The sequence below is a fragment of the Phacochoerus africanus genome, chromosome 6 (assembly GCF_016906955.1).
Source record: "Phacochoerus africanus isolate WHEZ1 chromosome 6, ROS_Pafr_v1, whole genome shotgun sequence".
Classification (NCBI taxonomy): Eukaryota; Metazoa; Chordata; class Mammalia; order Artiodactyla; family Suidae; genus Phacochoerus; species Phacochoerus africanus.
Genome location: NC_062549.1, coordinates 95,493,714 through 95,507,906, shown reverse-complemented (window position 1 = coordinate 95,507,906; position 14,193 = coordinate 95,493,714). Strand labels below are relative to the sequence as shown.

The 14,193-nt window shown below is 45.2% G+C and overlaps 1 protein-coding gene across 5 annotated transcripts in view; it reads left to right on the top strand.

Annotated features, from left to right (window-relative positions):
• Positions 1 to 14,193, top strand: part of TDRD10 (tudor domain containing 10) — a 53,623-nt gene that overhangs the window by 21,468 nt on the left and 17,962 nt on the right. For all 5 annotated transcript variants that reach the window (XM_047784464.1, XM_047784460.1, XM_047784461.1 and 2 more), the window contains 2 exons: positions 2,470 to 2,540; positions 3,147 to 3,303. In XM_047784464.1, coding sequence (XP_047640420.1) covers positions 2,470 to 2,540; positions 3,147 to 3,303 — 228 coding nt within the window. The remainder of the gene's footprint in view (positions 1 to 2,469; positions 2,541 to 3,146; positions 3,304 to 14,193) is intronic.

The following is a 14,193-nucleotide window of genomic DNA, read 5'->3' as shown; positions in this document are numbered from 1 at the left end:
AAGATATTGCTTTAGCCTCAACCTCCGATTCTGGTTTCATTTATCTGGGGTGGGCCAGACATTGCATTGGTAGTTAAAAAAAAAAAAGTCACTTTCCAGCTGAATCTCATATGCAGTCAGAACTGAGAACCATTGCTATAGAAGAAGAGTTGGCAAACTTTTTCCTATAAAGGATCAGATAATAAATATTTCATGCCTTGCAGGCAGTGTTCCTCTGTCGCACATACTCAGCTCTGTCACTGTAGCATGAAAGCAGCCATAGACGGTAAATAAATGAATATGCGTGGCTGTGTTTCAGTAAAAGTTTACTTACAACAAGGATGGTGGTTTGGATTTGGCCCAGGGCCGTGGTTTCCTGACATCTGTCATCGAAGGTACAAAAGTATAAGAGTTGTCAAAATTTACCATAATTAAAATAGAAAAGAAAAAGAAGCTGTGGTTTTGCATGATATCATGAAGAGAATGTAGGATTTGAAGTTAGAGGCCCCGGGTTCAAATCCTGACTCTAAATTCACTTTGTCCTCTGAGGGCTGTCACGTAACCGTCTGGTCCTCACTTTATGCCTCTGAGAATGAAGCCAATAATAATGTACACGTCACAGGGTGGTTGAAAAGAGGAAATGAAATAAGGTTTGTGAAAGTGCTTTATAGACTGACAATGCTAAGCACATACTCCTTGTTCTCACACGTTGCCCGTTGCTCAGCATCTTGTAGATTCGTGTGTAATAAGCATTAAATATTTAAAAGTAAAAGCAAATTAGAAAATTTGAATTTAGATGTAATATAAACATGAAGATTGAGCAAAAAATGCGCTATACATTATGCATTTCTATTTTCCTAAGCCAGTAAAGTGACTTTAAGTCGGCGAAAGCTGCTTTTAACAGAAGGTGGTGTATAAATATACATTTTTCCAAAGTAGAAGTTTCTAGGGAAACATTGGTTTTGATCACAAGTGTGGACTGTACAGTGGTAACGTGCTGGGGGCTGGCGGGGGCGTGGGGGGAGGGGGCGGGGAGCTGAGGAAGTGGAGGGGCCCAGGTAGGAGCTGACACTGGCTCCCGATGCGGGCAGAGGAGCATGCATCTGTGACCTTCCAGAAAGCTTTTCAGTAGAGCTGAGTGGCAGCCAAAGGGCAGCTGGCAGGGAGTGGGTGGGGAGGAAACGGAGGCTTTAGGCAGACCCGGCTCTTTCTACACAGGGTTGGCAGAAAAGAGAAAAAGCGGGTGTCAGTTCAAGAGGGCATCAGGGTTGGGTCAGTGTTTCCGTAAAGGAGGGAGGCCGGTCTTGGTTGGAAGCGGAGGGGAAGGAGTAGGACCTGGGTCCACAGGAGAGGGAGGCAGCCTGAGCGCAGCAGGGGAAGCAGCTGAGAATGGGATGGAGAGGAGTTCCCGTCGTGGCGCAGCGGAAACAAATCCAGCTAGTATCCATGAGGTTGCGGGTTGGATCCCTGGCCTTGCTTAGTGGGTCTGGGATCCGGCGTTGCCGTGAGCCGTGGTGTAGGTCACAGACACGGCCCGCATCCCAAGTTGCCTGGGCTGTGGTATAGGCCGGCAGCTGCAGCCCTGATTCAACCCCTAGCCTGGAAACTTCCATATGTCGCAGGTGCAGCCCTAAAAAGCTTAAAAAAAAAAAATGGGGTGGAGAGGTGACCATGTCCCTGGGGCAGTGGAGGCCCAGCTGCAGGGGTAAAGTGGGGAGGGGAGACTTGCACAGAAGGTGTGGTGGATTTAAGAGCTGGGTCAGTGGCTCCCTAAGCGCACTGCCCCCCCCCCCCCGCGCCGGCTTTTAATCCCAGACTTCACTTTGCCCTGTCATTTAGATGGACCACGCCTGTGTATCCCCTCTAAACTATAAGCTCCTTGAGTGTAAGGCTTATGTCCAGCTCAAATCAGTATCTCCTGTAACACTCAGCACAAGGCTGGTATGTAGCCGCGGTTAAATGGGCAAGGAGAGAAATGAAGGAAGATTGCCATGACTACAGGACTGAGTCAGCAGGGGCAGTTGGCCTCGCACTGTAGGTTTGGTTAAAGCAAGCTTCCCCGCCTAGGTAGCGATGAAAGGGAGGTAGCCTAGATACCTAATAAATTAAAAGTCACTTCCTCCTGGGAGCCCACCCTGACCACTTCTTTTCTCTCCAAACCTGGGTGGGAGCCCCATACTGTGTGCTCCTGGGTGCGTCTCTACTTCCTCATCACGGACCTGAGCACCCTCTGCTGAAATGGTCATTTTACATGATTGTCTGGTTGGTGCCCCACACGTCTGTTGAGCTTCAACTGAAGGTGGGGCTTTCTTGCCTCTGTTTTGCATCCCTGTGCACAAAACCTGGCATACGGGGCACACAATAGGTTCTCATTAGGTATGTGTTCAGGTTGATTACAGATTAGCTGGTTGGGCATCTGACACCTGGCGAACTGATTGTAAGTTTTGAAGCCTTCTCTCTCTCTCTCTCTCTAAAACCCTGCCGTTATAGGAGGAAATTCGGTGCCTTCTGAAGGACTTCAACCCTCTTCACGTCCACAAAATCCAGAATGGCTGCAAATGGTAATGACCGTTCTTCCTTTGTTTTCTTTAGGAAGCAACTCCTTTCCTCTTTGTCCGTTTCGCTGCTGCGCTGGTGTCACAGACTAGCTCAGCAGCTCCCAACGCCACACCTACTGCCACTTGGCAGAGGGACTTTTGGGAAACCCCCTTTCCACATTTAAGGCTCTGACTCGGTAGCTCATACCGCCTTATCCATACAGCCGTGGTTTAAAAGTCCAGAGACGGGGGCTTACTTTTGATAATGTCCTTGCTCTGTTTTCTGACTCAAAGCAAGTTACTGGACCTCTCTTAGCTTTGGTTGACCCGCAAATCGACCTACTCATGTTTCCCCTTTCTTATTTTCAAGGCAATAAAAGGGCTTTGGACTTCTGTGGGGAGTGCTCTGAGGGCAGCCCAAAGCTGTGCCATATGGTGTGTCTGGCGACAGGGTCAGTGTGTCACCAGGGCAGGCTCTCCTACTGCCCATCCCAGCTCAAGTCTAGACACCAGTGTGGCCTCCTTCTGTCCCCACAGAGGGGAGAGGAGACTCTTCTAGGTGGGGGCTCGGTGCCCTGCTGCAGCTCTGTTCCTAGCTGGGCTCAGAGCTGCCCTCTCCTTCCTCTGTAGCTTCGCATTTGTGGATCTGGGCTCCATGCAGAAGGTGGCCCTTGCGATCCAGGAGCTGAATGGGAGGCTCTTCCATAAACGAAAACTGTACGTGAATTCAAACAGAAGATCTCCCAAGAAGTCCCCTGATGTGGCTGAGCAGCCCCAGGAGCTGCCGGTAGGTCCCTGGCTTCTCCACGCCCTGGGTCGCTCTGTGTTCACTCTTCAGAGCTTGGCCCATTTTGCTTTCTGTTTTCTCCTCCTTCTGTCCCGTCTTAGTGTGGATAAAGCAGGGGCTGGGATGAACTTAGGAAACTTTTATGACCTTTAACAGTCGAGAGGAAGGTTGGTACAGAAAACTTGGAACTTTTTTTTGGTCATTTTAGGGCCGCACCTGTGGCATGTGGAGGTTCCCAGGCTAGGGGTCTGACTGGAGCTGCAGCTGTCGGCCTACACCACAGCCACAGCAATGCCGGATCCTTAACCCACTGAGCGAGGCCAGGGGTTGATCCTGTGTCGTCAGGGATGCTCGTCAGATTCGTTTCCGCTGAGCCGTGGCAAGAACTCCGAAAACTTGGAATTTTGAAATGGAAGGAATGTTGTTTTCTTGGCAAGGACAAAAAGGGGTTACTATTAGGCAATTCATTCAGGGCTTTTTTTTTTTTTTTCCTCCTTAGTCTTTTATTTTAATTTTTATTTTTTCCATTACAGCTGGTTTACAGTGTTCTGTCAATTTTTTACTGCATAGCAGGGTGACCCAGTCACACATATATACATTCTTCTTTTCTCACATTATCATGCTTCATCGTAAGTGACTAGATATAGTTCCCAGTGCTACACAGCAGGATTTCATTGCATTCAGGGGCTTTTTCAACCTGGGTTATTGAAATGGAGGTTTTTACTTGTTTAATGTAGCAAACATTAATTGGGTATCTGTTGTTTGCACAGCCTTGTTCCGGTTGCTGGTGCGAGGGTCAGTAAGGTAAAAGGGAAATAAAATCTGGTCCTTCCTGGCAGGAAGATGAATAGGAGGTTTGGGAAGAGGGGGATTTAATGGTAGGGTAGTGCCAGGGCATAGGGTCCCACTTCAGAGCCTGAATTATTAGGGATGGACCTGGCTGCCTGGCGGAGGAAATCTGAATGACAGGGACTTAAATTACCTGTTTTTCTTTCCAGTAGAACCATGGAGGAGGTAGGGTGTCCAAGGTTGGGGCGGGAACTCGGTGACATTATGAGGGCTCCAGCCAAGAAGGGGGAGGCAGAGAGTAAAGAGCCTGCATCCTCTTAAAAGGTGCCTTCCCAGAATCCAGAGCACAGTTGTGCTTGTTGGGAACTGCAACTCCTGACCTTCCAGGCAAAGGAGGCTGGAAAATGTAGCTTTTCAAGTAGGCACATTGTTGCTAATCGCAGGCATCTGTTAGTAGGGAAAGGGGGACTTGCCTGTTGGCCTCGGGTTAACACGGTCCACAAGGTCAGCCTAACAAGATCAGCAGTGCTGGAGAAGTTGCGGACGGGAGCTGAGAGGTAGATTGGAATCACCACGACATTGTCAGAGGTGACTCCCCTTGCTAATGCCAAACTATTTTTTGTCCTTTCTCATTAAACTCTACCCCTTGGAAGGGTGGGCTGTCCCATTATACTCTGTACTGACCTTTTGTTTTGTTTTTGTTTTTTCAGGGCCGCACCCACGGCATATGGAGGTTCCCAGGCTAGGGGTCTAGTCGGAGCTACAGCCGCCAGCCTACACCACAGCCACAGCCATGCCAGATCCGAGCCACGTCTGCGACCTATGCCACAGTTCATGGCAACGCCGGATCCTTAACCCACTGATCGAGGTCAGGGATCGAACCCGCAACCTCATGGTTCCTAGTTGGATTTGTTTCCGCTGCACCATGATGGGAACTCCTGTACTGACCTTGGTTGCAGTCATCAGCCTCTTATTCCCACTGTCATGCCCCTTATTAACCTGTAACTTCAGCTTTTGACTCACTGTCTTTCTCTATTATCACTTAAAGTCAGTGTTCCTGTGGATGATCTGAGCATCTGGCCCCTTATTTCCTCCACTGCTCATCTTTAATGATCTTTCCTGCTCTCAGTCACAGTTTGCCATTCCCCTTGCTCGTAGCTGAGCATGGCCTAAGTGCCCATTTCGGGCATCCCCCTCTGCCCCTCCCCTTCTTTGCAGCTCTCTTGTTCCAGAAGAGCGGTTCTCAAACTTCAACAGCGTCAGAACCACTGAAGAGCTTGTAAAACAGCTTGCTGATCCCCACCGCAGAGGTGCGATTGAGTGTGTCTGGGGCCGGACCTGAGAATTTGCACATGTGCCAGGTTGGTGCTGGTGCTACTGGTCCTAGGACCCTATTTTGAGTTTAGCAAGGCTCTGAAGCCCCCGCTGTCTAACTATTAGACACACGAGGACCTGATATCCACTGCCCCCACCATTCCTTCTCTATTCAGCACCCTTTTTACCCGCTCGCCTTCCTTTTTTTTTTTTTTTTTGTCTTTTTGCCATTTCTTGGGCCGCTCAGGCTAGGGGTCTAATCGGAGCTGTAGCCACCGGCACAGCCACAGCAACGTGGGATCTGAGCCGTGTCTGCAACCTACACCACAGCTCACGGCAATGCCGGATCCTTAACCCACTGAGCAAGGCCAGGGATCGAATCCGCAACCTCATGGTTCCTAGTCGGATTCGTTAACCACTGAGCCACGACGGGAACTCCTCGCCTTCCTTCTTAGCTTAGATTCCATAGCTGTATAACTAGCTTGTTCAAATGTCCTTAATTTCCTTAGCTCACTGGGCCAGATCTTGCAAAATCCCTCTTCCAGTTGAACCCAGCCCTCTACCTCTTCTGAAGGAAGCTGCCCTCTGAGCCGCTAAAGACATTGACGCCAGGTTGCTAACTGCTCTCAGTGTAGCTATGGCCACAGCTCTCCTATTCTTCTGAACTGACCTGTTTTGGGAATTCTGATCTTTTCTGCTGTTATGTGCAATCTGCTATTAAGCCCGTCTAATACATTTTTCTTTTTAGATAGTGTAGTTTTCAACTTCCCTTTGGTTCTTTTTTCCCTCATTTCTCAGCTGAACTCTTCTCTTCACTGATTTTATCTTTTCTTCCAGGTTCTTTAATGTACTTACTGTAGCTGTAAAACCATCATCTTCTGCTAATTCCAACACCTAGGTCATTTGTGGCTCTGCTTCTATTCATATTTGCCTCCTTGCTTCTTACAAATATAGTACTTTTGGGGAGTTCCTGTTGTGGTGCTGCAGAAACGAATGTGACTAGTATCCATTAGGATATGGGTTCGATCCCTGCCCTTGCTCACTGGGTTAAGGATCTGGCATTGCCATGAGCTGTGGTGTAGGTCGCAGACGTGGCTTGGATCCCATGGCTTTGACATAGGCTTGCAGCTCTAGCTCCAACTCGACCCGTAGCCTGGGAACTTCAAGGTACCGCAGGTGCAGCCCAAAAAGCAAAAATAAATAAACAAATACTTTTTTTTTTTTTTGGCCCGCCCATAGCATTAGGGAAGTTCCCAGGCCAGGAACTGAAATGGAGCCACAGCAGCAGCCTGAGCCATTGCAGTGACAGCACTGGATCCTTACCCCACTGTGCCACAAGAGAACTCCCAAATATAGTACTTTTTATCGTGTGTTGGATATTGCAGTTGTTGATTGTAGAGACTCTATATTATGTTCTTTGTATACTGTTGATTCTTTTTTTTCTAGCAAAAATGAAATCGCTAGCTGGTTTTTTCGATCTTGCTAGGGTTGGTTTTCTTTGTTGGGATTGGTATACTTGAGTATGAGCCTTGGTTCTTGGGCACCATCCTTTTCCTAAGACCTGGCCTTCTAGGGTGAGGGTCTCAGGGCGCTTCCCAGGTTCTCTGCACTCTGGCTGGGTCACAGCGCCGTTGTTTTCCCAGCACCATGAGACCTTTGATACCTGCCTTCCTCTCTTAGCTCCCTCTCCCGTGCCTCCTGTAGCGGCTCTTCTCTTCAAGGCCTCCCAGAGCTTGCCTTGCATGTGGGCAGCCTAGGATTCAGCCAAGGACCCAGGCTCAGCCCCTAGATTTCTGGGGCCTTTCTGAGGCTCCTTCCTGTCTGGTACCCTGTCTCGCAAATTCCGGACATGCACACTCTGTTTCTTCTGCCCAGGGAGTCTGCCCCTGACCTCCCAAGCTCTGCTTGCTTTTGCTGTGGTTTGGGAAAATGCCCTCAGGCAAGAGGCCAGAGTAAATGTGGACTTACTGCCTGTGCTTTCCTTTTCTCAGGCAAATTGCCCTCTGCTATCCGCTATTATTAGCCTGTGCCAGAAATGGTTAGTTCATGTATTTTGTCCAGATTTGGGCTTGTTAGGGATGAGCGTGTACTTTCATGCCAGAACCAGATACTAGGAAAGAGTGTTCAGGGGCTCTCCTTCTTCCTTTTGGGATGGATAGGGATTCTCAGGAAAATCCCTAATGCTTTTACATCGGAAATAAGTCACCAAAAGATGAACCCTAATCCCCATACATGTGGAAATTTAAAAACGCATTCCTAAGTAAACAACACAAGTGTCAAAGAAGAAAGAAATTTAAAAGTACTTAGAGCTGAACAGTAAGGAAAATTCCCTCATCAGAAGTAGTGGGGGAGTTCCCACTATAGTGCGATGGGTTAAGGATCTGGCATTGTGTTTCTGGAGCAGCTTGATCCCCCCTGCCGCTGTGCAGTGGGTTAAGCATCCAAGTTGCTACAGCTGTGGCACAGATCACAGCTGTGGCTCAGATTCAGTCCTTGGCCTGAGACCTTCCATATGCCACATGTGTGTGTGCCCCCTCCCCCAAAAAAGTTGTAGGTGCAGCGAAAGCAATACTTACAAGGAAGTGTGTAATGTTGAACACTTAAATGAGCAAAGAAGATAGAGTGAAAATTAATGAGCTTAAGAGTTGATTGAATAAGTAGATAAAAAAATAAAAGGAGTTAGCACAGTGGCACCACAGTGTGGGTCTGCAGCCCAGCAGTGCCATGTCACGGGTTCAACCCCTGGCCTGGTGCAGTGGGTTAAAGGATCGACATAGGCGCAGCTGCCATTTAGGTTGCAGCTGCAGCTCAGATCTGATCTCTGGCCAGGGAGCTCCATATGCTGTGGAGTGGCCAAAAAAGAAAAAAGGACTGCTGAGAGCCACACGGGAAGTCCAACAGTATGGAGGTACCTCAGGAAACTAAGTATAGAGCTACCATATGATCCGGCAGTTCCACTGCTGGGCATGTATCTGGACAAAACTTTCATTGAAAAAGACACATGCACCCTTGTGTTCATAGCAGCACTATTCATAATAGCGAAGACATGGAAACAACCTAAATGTCCATTGACAGATGAATGAATTACGATGTGGTACATGGAGTTCCCGTCATGGCACAGTGGAAACAAATCCGACTAGGAACCATGAGGTTGCGAGTTTGATCCCTGGCCTCGCTCAGTGGGTTAAGGATCCGGCATTGCCATGAGCCATGGTGTAGGTCACTGTCTCGGCTCGGATCCTGCATTGCTGTGTCTGTGGTGTAGGGCGGTGGCAACAGCTCTGATTCGACCCCTAGCCTTGGAACCTCCGTATACTGCGGGTGTGGCCCTGATGTGGTACATATATACAATGGAATATTACTCATCCATAAAAAAGGACAAACTAATGCCATTTGTAGCAACATGGATGGAACTAGAGATTCTCATGCTAAGTGAAGTAAGTCGGAAAGAGAAGGATACATACCATATGATATCACTTACTTGTGGAATCTAAAATGTGGAACAGATAATCCTATCTAAAAATAAGCAAACAAAAAAACAGAAACAGAGCATGGCCAAGAAGAGCAGATTTGGGGTTCCTGGGGGGAAAGGGGAGGGAGTGGGAGGAATGGGCGTTTTGGGGTTTGGGGGATGCACACTGTTACATTTGGACCGGATGGGCAATGGGATTCTTCTGTACAGCACAGGGAAAAATGAGTGCGATTGGGTCACTTTGTTGTGCAATAGAACTTGACGAAACATTGCAAATCAACTACACTTTAATAACAATTAAAAAAAGAAAAAAAACCCAAGTAAGAAACAGACAACACAGACAGAACAGACTTGTGGTTGCCAAGGGGAAGGAGGGAGGAAGTGGGGTGGACTGGGAGTTTGGGGTTAGTAGATACAAACTATCGCATTTACATTTAAACCTCACATTTATCAGCAGTGAGGTCCTGCTGTACAGCACAGGGAGCTACATCCAGTCACTCGTGCTAGAACATGATGGGAAATAGTATGAGAAAAAGAATATATATGTATGACTAGGTCACTTTGCTGTATAGCAGAAATTGACAGAACATTGTAAATCTACTATAATAAAATTTTAGGAGTTCCCGTCGTGGCTCAATGGTTAATGAATCCGACTGGGAACCATGAGGTTTCGGGTTCGATCCCTGGCCTTGCTCAGTGGGTTAAGGATCTGGCGTTGCCGTGAGCTGTGGTGTAGGTGGTAGATGTGGCTTGGATCCCACATTGCTGTGGCTCTGGCGAAGGCCGGTGGCTACAGCTCTGATTCGACCCCTAGCCTGGCAACCTCTATATGCTGTGGGTGCGGCCCTAGAAAGACAAAAAAAAAAATTTTTTTTTTAAGGAACAGACAAAAATTTTAAAACAAGTTTTTTTTTTTTTTAGGACTTCATCTGCGGCATTTGGAAATTCCCAGGCTAGGAGTCTAATCAGAGCTACAGCTGCCAGCCTACACCACAGCCACAGCAACATGGGATCCAACGCAGTTCACGGCAACGCCAGATCCTTAACCCACTGAGCGAGGCCAGGCATTGAACCTGCATCCTCATGGATCCTAGTCAGGTTCGTTAACCGCTCAGCCACGAAGGGAACTCCAAAACAAAGCTTTTTAAAATTTAAGATTTTGTAGATAAATCTATAGTTACATGTCAGTTCTATCTCAGTAAAGCTGGAGAGGAAACAAGAAGCATAAAAACAAAGCTGCAGTAGAAGGGATAGTAAAGTCAAAACGTCATTCTTTAAAGAGATTAATGAAATAGAAAAGCCTTTGGAATGATTAAAAAGGCATAAATCAACATTAGTTATAAAAAATATCGTTAACTATAGATGAAACATATTAAAATATAAGCTAATGTGGTAATAATAAATTTGAAAACTTAGAGGAAATGGACATACTACTTTTTTTTTTTTTGTCTCTTTAGGGCTACACTCTTGGCACACGGAGGTTCCCAGGCTAGGGGTTGAATCAGAGCTGTAGCTTCCAGCCTATACCACAGCCACAGCAATGCTGGATCCAAGCCGTGTCTGCGACCTACACCACAGCTAATGGCATGGACACACTTCTTAAAGTATATCATTTTCAAAACTAATATAAGACTCTGGTAGTCCTATAACTGTAAAGCAGTTGAATCAAAGTTTAGAATCTTCTTATAAAGAAAACACCAAGCCCAGATTGTTTTATAGACAAATTTTACCGAATTCTCAAGGAACAGAAAACTCCACTATTACATAAATTATTCTAAAGAGTAAGAGAGATACTCTCTAGTTCTTTGTATGAAGCCAGTGTAACCCTGATATTCTGAGATTAGACAGGAGAGCCTAAGAGAGGAAAATTGCAGGCTGGTTTCAGTCATGAATATACATGCAGTGTTTCTGTACAAAATATTGGCAAAATTAAATCCATGTTGGCTAATGAAGGAAGTATGTCATGAGAAGTTGCTTTTTTTTCCCAAAAATGCAAAAGTTCTTTAATATTAGAAAAATAATAAATCTTTTATTACATTAGCAGATTAAAGAATGAAAACCATATGATCATCTTAAATAGACAGCAAAAGCATTTGATAAAATTGAGCACTAATTTATAATTTAAAAATAGAGATTCTCAGCATTTAGAAATAGAAGGTTATTCTTACCAAACTCTATAGAAAATACTATTTTAAATTTTTTTTCTTTTTAGGGCTGTACCTGCAGCATATGGAAGTTCCCCGGCTAGGGGTTGAATTGCAGCTGCTTCTGCTGACCCACACCACAGCCACAACAATGCCAGGTCCCAGCCTCATCTGTGACCTATGCCATAGATTGTGGCAGCACTGGATCCTCAACCCACTGAGTAGAGCCAGGGATTGAACCCCCATCCTCATAGATACTAGTTGGATTCTAACCCTTTGAGCCACAATGGGAACTCAGAAAAATACTATTTTAGTAGAAAAACATAAGCATTCTCTTTAAAAATAGGAACAAGAGAGTTCGTGTTGTGGCTCAGCAGTAGCCTGGGAACTGACTGCCATGTGTTGCAGGTGCAGCCCTAAAAAAAAAAATAAATAAGAACAAGACAAGGATATACCTGTTCCAGTTTTGTCTATTAAGACAAGGAAATTTAAGTCACAGGCATAAATATTGGAACAGGAAAAACAAAATTGTCATTATTTATAGATGAGGTTTCTCTACATGGAAAAACTTAATATATAAATTATTAGAAATAGTTTATTTAACAAGGTAGCTGGATATATATATCAGGTATATAAGAAATCAGTTTTATTTATATTTTCTGTGAATAAACAACAAAAATAATAATAAGAGCATCACCTGCCTGGAGGAAATAATTGAGCTTTATTGAAAGTCTGGGAATTCTCTGGTGGCTCAGTAGGTTAAGGATCCAACATTGTCACTGCTGTGGCATGGATTTGACTGCTAGTCCTGGAACAGGCATGCCCCAGGTGCAGCTGAGGAAAGCACCCCCTCACCAAAAAACAACCCCAAAAAACCTCCAAAACAAAAAAGGAAGTCTGTAAGGATTTTTTTTTTTTTTTGACTTCACCTACAGCGTGCAAAGTTCCTGGGCCGGGGATCGAACCCACACCACAGCAACAGCCTGAACCACCGCAGTGGACAAGGCTAGATCCTTAACCTGCTGAAACACCAGGGGACTCCTTTAGTCTTAAATAGGAAAAGTTTCATATTCATGGACAAGAAGACAGAATAAGAGCTATCTAAGAGTCATTCTCTCCAAATTGATCTATTGATTCTGGATAATTCCAATAAAAATTCCCACAGGTTTTTCAGGAATGAGGCAGGCTGATCCTAAAATTTATATGGAAGACCAAAAGGCAATAAATATTTAAGGCATTTCTTCCTGAAAATAAAGATGGGAGACCTTGCCCTACAAGGAGATGTTGTAGTATTGACCTAGGAGAAGACGGTTTGACCAGTAAAATACATTAGGGAGCCCCCCAAAGAGGCTCATGCAGATGCAGAACTACTGGCTCTTCTGGTGGAGTTGTACATCTCTGGTGAAAGGATGGACACTTCAGTTATTGAATCTGGACCATTGCTTATTCATGTAGTAAAATGTGAAATCGTATCCCTGTCTTGTCTCATGCCCAAATATAAACTCTAGGTAGACCAGACTAAAATGGGAAAGACAAAACTTTAAAACTTGTAGGAGAAAATTTAGAATATCTTTATGACCTCAGAGTCAGATAAGATTTGTTAAGGCATAAAGAGTTAACTGAGGGGGAAAAAAAAAAAAGGGACGGGTGGATGAATTAAAATTATGAACTTATTTTCTTTGAAAGAGAATATAAAGGAAGCTAAATTCAAGCCAAAAACTGGGAGAAGAGCTATAACTTACATAAGTGCAATAATACAACTAACCAGGAAGGGGGTCAGTGAACTTTGGTCAGTGGCTCTCTGCCTGCTTTTATGCGACTGGTGAGATGAAAACTTTTTTTTCGTTCAGTTAAACTTTTCTTTTTGAGATAATTACAGATTCACATGCATTCCGTCAGAAACAAAGCAAAAGGAAAAAAGCAAAACAGAGATCCCCTGTACCCTTTACCCAGTTCCCTGCAGTGGTAACAATTTCCCAACCAGGATATTGATATTGATACAGTCAAGATGCATGGCATTTCCATCAGGGCCACAAATATCCTGTTGCCTTTTTGTAGCCATATCACTACACCCACCTCCCTCCCATCCTCATCCCCACCTTAATCCCTGGAATAACGAATCTGTTCTCTATTTCTTTAATTTCAAGATTATTATATAAATGGGATAACATAGTACGTAACCTTTGGGGATTGGCTTTCTTTCACTCCATGTGATTTTTTTGGAGATTGATCCAGGTGTTGTTGCACATGCCAGTAGTTGATTCCCCCTTTTTTTTTGTCTTTTTGCTATTTCTTGGGCCGCCCCTGCGGCATATGGAGGTTCCCAGGCTAGGGGTTGAATCAGAGCCATAGCCATTGGCCTACACCAGAGCCACAGCAACGCGGGATCCGAGCCGCGTCTGCAACCTACACCACAGCTCACGGCAACGCCGGATTGTTAACCCACTGAGCAACTGCAAGGACCGAACCCAAAACCTCATGGTTCCTAGTCGGATTCGTTAACCACTGTGCCACGATGAGAACTCCTGATTTCCTTTTTAATTCTGAGTCGTATTCTGGGTTGTACATGTACTACAAGTTTGCTTAACCATTTATTCATTGAAGGAAATCTACATTGTCTCTAGTTTCAGATTATCATAAAGTTGCTGTAAACATTTGTGTACTGTGTATGTGTATTTCTCTGGGATAAATGCCCAAATTAAAATTGCTGAGTAGTATAGTCATTGCATGTTTACCTCTCTAAGAAATAGCCACTGTTTTCAGAGTGGTTTTACCGTTTTACATGCCTCCCAGGGATGTGTGAGGCGTTCTCTGCATCCCCTCTAGGATTTGGTATTGTCACTTTTCTGTCTTGGCCTTCCGATATAATACTATCTTATTAGGATTTTAATTTGCACTCTCCTAATGTTAATGATGTTGAATATCTTTTCATGTACTTATTTATCATTTGTATATCCTCTTTGGTGAAATATCTTTCTTTTGCCCATTTTCTTTTTTCTTTTCTTTTCTTTTCTTTTTAGGGCCATACCCACAGCATATGGAGATTCCCAAGCTAGAGGTCCACTTGGAGCTGTTGCTGCCAGCTACATCAGAGCCACAGCAACACCAGGTCTGAGCCTCATCTGCAACCCACACCACAGCTCACGGCAACACCTGATCCTTAACCCCCTG